The sequence below is a fragment of the Bison bison genome, unplaced genomic scaffold (genome assembly GCF_000754665.1).
Source record: "Bison bison bison isolate TAMUID 2011002044 unplaced genomic scaffold, Bison_UMD1.0 scf7180017864466, whole genome shotgun sequence".
Lineage (NCBI taxonomy): Eukaryota > Metazoa > Chordata > Mammalia > Artiodactyla > Bovidae > Bison > Bison bison.
The window spans coordinates 4,206,466-4,214,508 of NW_011495027.1; the positions used below are offsets into that span (position 1 = coordinate 4,206,466).

Genomic DNA, 8,043 nt, shown 5'->3' on the forward strand with positions numbered 1-8,043 from the left:
TCAAATACTGACTTTGCCATTCACTAGCTATGTGATCTTGGCAAGGTACTAAAAGTGTGTGCCTCGGTTTCCCCAAGTATAAAATGAAAATAATATTCATACTTATGTTACAGAGTTGCAGTAAGGAGTAAGTGAAAGAATCTCTGCCCTGGTAAGTACTGAATAAATATTAACTGTTAAGATGATTCACTCTGTCTCAATAATAACCAACACATACCATTCTTTTTTTTATATAACTGATTAAAAACAAATTCTATTCATTCTTTACTGGACAGGGTTTTAAAAAATTTACTCTAATAACTTTATTAAATTTCCCTTAACTTATCAGTCTTTAAAATACTTAATTTAATTTTCAAAGCCATCTTACCTAATTTGACATTATTTACATTTAGTAATCTTAACATTCTCTTATTTTTACTGTTAGTAAATAATCTAAATAATAGTTAAATCACTGTAAAACTGATTAACAAAATTAGCATTTTTGTTTCTAATAATATCATGATGAAATTTTATTTATTTTCACATTGCACTCTTCAGAAAATACAAAGTATATGTCTATACTGAGGAAATTAGCCAGAATTAGAAAGCATAGAAAATATGTCCCAAAAGGAATATGTGCAATGTATTTTATAAAAAGTTCTGAACTCATCTATGATTCAGGTCATTTTACAGTAACATACAATAAAACAATTGTGTAATCTGAAGTCAAGTATTTTCTAAAAATATGTAACTTTGACCTTTATACAGTCAAAGTCCCGTAACTAGCCAACATTGATAATGTTCAGGAGTATGTGTATATATATGTGGAGGGATTAAAGGTGAAAGAAATGCCCCTTGAACAACACTGGGGCCTGGACCAACTCAAGAAGAACAATGGGGTTATTCAGAAGTTTTGTCTTCCTCTTAATGCTATACCTGCTGCAGGGGTCCAATACTTCCCTTGTTCGGCTGAATAACAATGGCTACGAGGGCATTATCATTGCTATAGACCCCGCTGTGCCAGAAGATGAAACACTCATTGAAAAGATACAGGTAAGAAAGTAATGGGATTTCTTCTGTTTGAATTGATGAGAAAAAAATATATATATAGTAGTTAATAACTACAACAGAAACTTCTCAGTACTCCAGGAAGTTTAAAAGCACCAAGGTGCAGTAAAAAAAGAAAATAAAATAACGCTGGAATAGGCAGTGGAAATTGAAGGTTCCAGACAAGGTTCTACCCTGTCCCACCATAAGATCAAAGATGTGGCATGGGGCCTCCCTCATCCTCCGTTTCTCCATCTGTAAGTTAGCAACTAGACTTGTATGTTCTTTAAATAATGATTTACTGAATGCTTGCTATGGCATGACAGGAGAGAGCGCAGTGGATTTTTTAAAAACTCTTGATCTCATGAAGTATATATTTTCTTCAGATGATACAGATAATAAAAACATGTCAATGTACAGCAGGTTCATGGTAGTAAGTTGCTATGCAGTAAAATAAACTGGCAGAGGGGATAGGCAGTGATGGTGGGGCTAGGGTAAGGGGAGAATGCAGGTTACTGTTTCATGCAGGGTAGTCAGGGAATGTCTCACTAGATGTAACGTCTGGGTGGAGACCTGAGATGAGTGAGGGGAGAGCCCACTGAAAACCTTGGGAGTGGACACTAGGTGCAGCAGCATGGAGATGACAGTATGCTTGATGTGACCAAGGAAACAACTGGGAATGAGCAGGAGGAAGAGTGGGGGAGAGCTGCAGGTGGAGAGGTAGCAGGGCCCAGGCCATTGGAAAGATCTGGACTTTCACTCTGAGAGAAATCAGAATCCGTGGACGAGGAGAGGTGTGCTCGCTTGTGCTTGTTCTGGAGTCATTCTGTCTGCAGTGTTGAGGAAACACTGTAGAGGGTTTTCCCATGTCATTCATCTTGTATAAGCTCTGTTAGAACACAGAAGTATTGAGGGACACTGTGTACAGAGCTGCTGGGAGTGAGAAATGACAGTGACTATGAACGGGGATACTGTGGTAGACATCATTAATGTGGTGTGATCCTGAACGTGTTCTTTGCCATGAGCTTATCATAGACAAGTTTGCTAATGATTTAGATGTGTGGGGTAGGGGAAGGGAAGAGGGAAAAATAAAAGTCACAGAAGACTTCAAGGGTTTTGGTCTGAACACTTGGAAGGGTGGTATTATTATTGATGGAGAAGGGAAAGACTTAAGTGGAGAAAATTTCATGGCTGGGAGATCAGAAGTTAGTTTGCAAAATTTTGAATTTGAGATGCTTTTGCCATTTCTTTCTCTATGGGTCTTCCCCACCCAGGGATCTAACCTGAGTCTTTTATGTCTCCTGTATTGACAGATGGGTTCTTTACCACTAGAGCCACCTGGGAAACCCATTAGATATCCATATGGATGGCGATATGAATCTGAATTCAAGGAGGAAATCTAGGGAGAGATAAAAACTTGGGAGTCATCAGTGTGTAGATGAGATTTCAAGCCATGAGAGTGACTGAGTTCACTCGGAAGAGTGGGTAGACAAGAGAAAGTTTCCAGGACTGAACCAAAGACTCTTATATCTATTGTTTCATCCAACTTTAACGTTCCATGTAATAGAGAGACTGGTGTTACAGCCATGTAAATTAATTCTCCCTGTCCCTCACCTCAACATTTACTAACTCCTTATATTTAACTCCTTAACTATTGTTTCCTTAAATTCTCACTTTCTGCTTTCCCCATGGGTGTTTTTATCCATCAGAAGCTGATGAGCTTGACCTGAATCGTGAGCAGGTGATATTGTGGCTGCCATTTATCATTCATTCTGTAGAATCTTAAGCACAGCAGTATTTACTTACTGGTACATTTTTAATTCCAGGAAAATACAAAGATTAATTTACTGATGAACACAGGCTTGAGTAGCAGTTACTATAATTGATTGTGAATGATAGCTTTTTAGTATCTAGTTGATCAATATCAAAACTAACTGAAGCTCAGGAAACAGCATTTGGAAGAATTGTTTGTAGGGGCAAAACATTTGTTAAAATGGTTCTCTATTGAATGTGAAAGTTCAATGTTTAGCAGACATTCCTAGATTAGAAGAATGTTTTCTGGCATTCTCTGAGTCTTCTACAAAGTCCTTACGTTGATATTTTCAGACAACCTTGTGAAATACTCTCATCCACACTATATAGAAGGGAAAACTGGGATTTGGAAAAGGAAATAATTTTCCCAAGGTCAAGTTAAATAGTACAATCAGAGCTGAGATCCTGCACATGGGTTTTGAAGGCTGATAGATCTGGATTTGAGATCCACTTTATACAAGATAACAAAAATCACTCTTTTTGTAAAGAGTGAACAGTGAACAGACTCTTATTCTTGGGATACTATCTGACCATAGTAAGATATGTTGAATTGATTCATAATTTATGACCTGAGTTTCAATTGTCAACTTTTCCTTATTCCTTTTATTCATGTGTCTTTTGGGTTTAAGAGTACTTTTTTTTTTTGAAACATTAATATCTTAATCTTCTTTGATCAAACTAGGATATTATAGGAATTCTGAGAAGGAATTTAGATGGAATATTATAAAATTCTGCATGGAAGCCTCTGAGAACCATTATTAGCCACCCCAGCAGGCCCCAAGGTATCAAAGTCACCTGATATAGGGTATTTGAAATCCCTCCATGACTTTATAAACACACCACTACCCAAGACAGCTATATAGCATTACAAGACTACAAAATAAACTGAATCCCGTGGGCTTGTACAATTCGCAGCCCATTAAACTGTATGCAGTGATCTTATTTTCCCAAACTGTACTGCAATTCAATTTACTATATGCCAGATACACTCAAAGGGACAGAGAGAGTCATCACTTTAAGCAGAAAACAACTGATTGAGATCCAAAACAAAGAGAGAGGAGAGACATTCTTAGGGAACATACTTAGGCAGAAAATTATTTCATCTGCTTTAGGCCAGTGATGAAGTAATCTTCAGTCTAACTTAGGAGATCTCTGAAGTCCTCTTCCAAACTCCTAGCCAGTCCTCTGGATCTTCAGTTTTCTGTACCCTAGCTTCTGACTGATTCCTGGCTCAGAACCCAGTTTGCTTGCTGGTCATCAGCACATGTGATCCTCCTCTCTTTCCTATCTGTAAATTAGCGATTGGACTTGTCTGTTCTTTAAACAATGATTTATTAAATGCTTGCTTATGGTATTCCAGGTGAGAAAGTAGTGAATTTTCTTAAAGCTCCTGATCTCTTTCAGTATATACTCTCTTCAGATGATACAGATAATGATAAAAAGTCAATATAAACAAGTCTGTAGTAGTAAGTTGCTATGTAGTAAAATAAATCAGCAAAGGGAGACAGGCAGTCTTTGTAGACCTAGGGTAGGGAGAGAATGTGGGTTACTGTTTCATGCAGGGTGGTCAGAAAATGTCTCACTAGATGTGATATCTGGGCAGAGGCCTGAGATTTGTGAGGGAAGACTCATTGAAAATCTGGGGAGGGGACAGCAGTTGCAGTGGCATGGAGGTGACAGCATGTTTGATGTGACCAAGGAAACAACTATGAATGAGCAGGAAGAAGACTGAGGAGAGCTGAAGTTGGAGAGGTCTCAGGGCCCAGACCACTGGAAAGATTTGGGCTTTTATTTCGAGTGAGATGAAATCCACAGAAGGATCTGAGCAGAGGTCGGGTGTGCTCTAGCTTGCTTATTCTGAGATCACTCTGATGGCAGCGTTGAGGATACTCTCTATAGGGCTTCCACTTATCACCCATCCCGTATAAGTTGTGAGCATAGAGGTGTCAAGGGACATTAGTAGGAAGCTGCAGCAGATGAAAAGTGATGGTGAATAGGAATGGAGATATTGTGGGAGAGATCATTAATGTGCTGTGATCCTGGACATTTTCTGAGAGTATTATGGAGAAATTTGCTGATGGTTTAGATGTGTGGGATAGAGAAGGGTTGAGGGAAAGTAGAAGTCAGAAACTTCATGGGTTTTTGCTTGAATACTTGGAAAAATATAATTATAATCAATTGAAAAGTAACCTCCAACCTACTTTGGGAGCTCTATAAAGACCTTGTCACACCACCAGCCAGTCCTCTGGTCTTCAGTTCTGTACTCTGGCTTCTGGCTGATCCCGGCTCTAAGTAAGCCTAATCACTTTAATGATCTCTTCAGTACACTAAGAGCACACTAGACCATCTTCCAGAGAAAAAGGAAGAAATCCTTGGAATTTCTGAAGAAGAGTTATATTCTGGTCTTAGGTCAGAAAGAATTGAAAAGGAGGATATATTTTCAAATAAAAAATACTGTAGACTGTGCTGTTTGCCAGCAACATGAATAGGGTAACATCATCATCCAGAACCCAGTATTCCTCAATTTTTCAGTGGATTTGATCATGTAGAATAAATCACCAAAGAACCTTTCAACCATCTATTTCCTCCACTAGATAATAAGCTCTTTTGAGGAACTATTTATCTTATTAATCCTAACATTTTTGGGTTTGGGATACTAATAATATAAGGATATGAATAATATAATATATATTACTTTCACCTTGATGGCAGAGCTAGAAGCTCTGCCTAAAAAAGCTCTGCCTCTCCTATGAACTTTTCCATTCCTCCACTCCCTGTGCTCCCAACCCAACTGCCTCTCCTGGGAGGTAGTGAAAACTTCTATGACTCATCCATATAAACTGTTTTTCTCAATTTGCATCAGGTAAGGTTGTTCCTTACTAGTAATTATAATAGTGATGATATCAATGAGTTTTATGACTACCTTGTGTAGAATACTTATTTATAACTCATTTCATGTTTATATCATCCTTAAAGATATGTTTTAAGAGTATAGTAAATAAATAAGAAGGCTGAGATTCAAAGCAGTCACATAAACCAGTCAAATTTTAATAGCAAGAGGCTTAAGCTGGCATTAAAACCAAGTCTAGCTGCTTCCAAAGTCCATGCCCTTTATCATATTAATCAATTCCTCATAATGTAAACATAAGTATTTGCCTTTTGATGTAGGATTATAGAAGACTGAAAGCTGTTAAATGTGCAAATTAAGTCATAATTTTGAACTGACGATGACAGATTTTGATTTTTGAATCAGAAACCCTACTCACCAGTCAGTTGCTTTTTTTTTAATGACTAAAGGTGAGAAATGCCTGTGATGCTTGCCTGTTCATTTAGTCTACTGTCCCTTGGCCAGCCTAACTTTTCTTTTTTCCTATAATAACAGAACATGGTGATTGATGCATCTACTTACCTGTTTGAAGCCACGGAAAAGAGATTTTTTTTCAAAAATGTATCAATATTAATTCCAGAGAACTGGAAGAGCATCACTCAATACAAGAGGCCAAAACACGAAAGCTATAAACATGTAAGAATCAAAAGGCGTTTCTTAAAAATATTTTCTCCTCTGCTTCTCAAATTTGATGTTAATTAATCATTTCAGAATTTTTCAGACAAATGTTATAATTTCTATTCTGATCTTTTAAACACCTTTTTAAACGTTCTCAGGCTGATGTTAGAGTTGCTCCACCTACACTCCCAGGTAGAGATGAGCCATATACTAAGCAATTCACAGCCTGTGAAGAAAAAGGAGAATATATTCATTTCACTCCTGACTTTGTACTTGGAAACAAGCAAAATGAATTTGGACCATCAGGTAAGAATTTTGGTTAAAACAAATATTTTGCAATGATTCCAACATGTAGATTTATATCCATGTTCAGTATACAAGCCTCGTAGTCTTAAATCCCAACTCCAAGGTTACTCTGTGTGTGACCTTGGACAAATGACCAAGACTTTCTGTACTTATTTCCTTTAAAAATGATGAATAGAGGAGCTGCTCCTGCCTTATAGAATTGTTGGAAACATTAAACTAGATAATTCTTGTTAAGTGTACTCAGTATGGTTTCTACAGAAATTTGAATATGGGACAGCCATGATAAATTTTTTGCTTTAGGAACACATTTTAGATTTTAATTTTTCAGTTCTCCATTGCTGGATATTAATCACATGCCTCCTCCATGAAAGGCAGATGCAAGGCAAAATCAAAAGGGCCAAGATGACAGTTCCTGGCCAAGAGAAAACACTAATAGGCTGGCAGCTGCTGATATTATTATTCAACCCATTCTTTGAACCAGATGAACTTGTTTATAAGTGATCATTTTTACCTATGAAAATGACAGTTTCCTCTAGTTCAATCTAAGCGTTAAGATCACTGTTTGAAATGAACTAAAGCACATTATATTTCAGATGAAAATGAAAATCACTGTCAAAGCAGTGTCCAACTCCTCACTAATCAATAAAACACTTGTTAAATTCACACTCCCCAGAACCACCTTTTCCTCTTGCACTGCCCCTTCAATGAACATTATTTAGTCTTTTATCTGTGTCAAACAAGTCAATCCTCGTCCTCAACATTTTCTGGACTTGTTCTCCGCCTCTGTCCTAAAGCCCATCACCCCATCCCAGCCTTGCCTCTCCCCCTTAATTTGGTCTGACCATGCTTGTTGTGCTTGGCACCCTTAGTCCCTTGTGCCTGTCTAGATACAGTTTCTTTTCTACTTGGCGTGTCCAGCAAAGTCAGTCATGCCACCTACTAGTGTAAATAGCACAACTCCCTTACCACTTTTATCCTTACGTTGTATTCAACTTGCCATTTCTCCATACTGAATTTCTAGGCAGTTTCTTTTGACTCCTGTAGTATGTTTCCAAGATTTTGAAAGAAAATTATAAAATTAATTGGTACTGTTTTTAAAAACACGTTTCACAAGGTCAATGAAGCTCTCAAATCTACTCAACAATGATTGGACTTGCTTCCTCTCATCTCGCTCATTCCCCCTAACAGTTGTTCTAAATATCTATCACTTTTCTTAAGACCAATAACCAATCTTTTCCACCTTATAAGTTAATGAATGCCTTGATTGAGAAAGTAGAAACCCCTACCTTCTACCTTTCTACTTCCAAACTCATGTCCATGTACATCTCCTTCCATCTCCACCTGTCTTAGAAGAGGAAGATTTTCTTCAGTTTTTAAAAATAATGCCCCCACTG

At 37.5% G+C, this 8,043-nt stretch overlaps 1 protein-coding gene across 1 annotated transcript in view; it reads left to right on the plus strand.

Moving 5' to 3' along the window:
• The first annotated feature begins 830 nt into the window (after positions 1 to 830).
• LOC105003281 (calcium-activated chloride channel regulator 4-like) overlaps positions 831 to 8,043 on the plus strand; it is a 31,162-nt gene continuing 23,949 nt past the window's right edge. Inside the window, exons 1-3 of the mRNA XM_010860334.1 lie at positions 831 to 1,032; positions 6,221 to 6,361; positions 6,502 to 6,649. Coding sequence (XP_010858636.1) covers positions 874 to 1,032; positions 6,221 to 6,361; positions 6,502 to 6,649 — 448 coding nt within the window. The 5' untranslated portion in view covers positions 831 to 873. The remainder of the gene's footprint in view (positions 1,033 to 6,220; positions 6,362 to 6,501; positions 6,650 to 8,043) is intronic.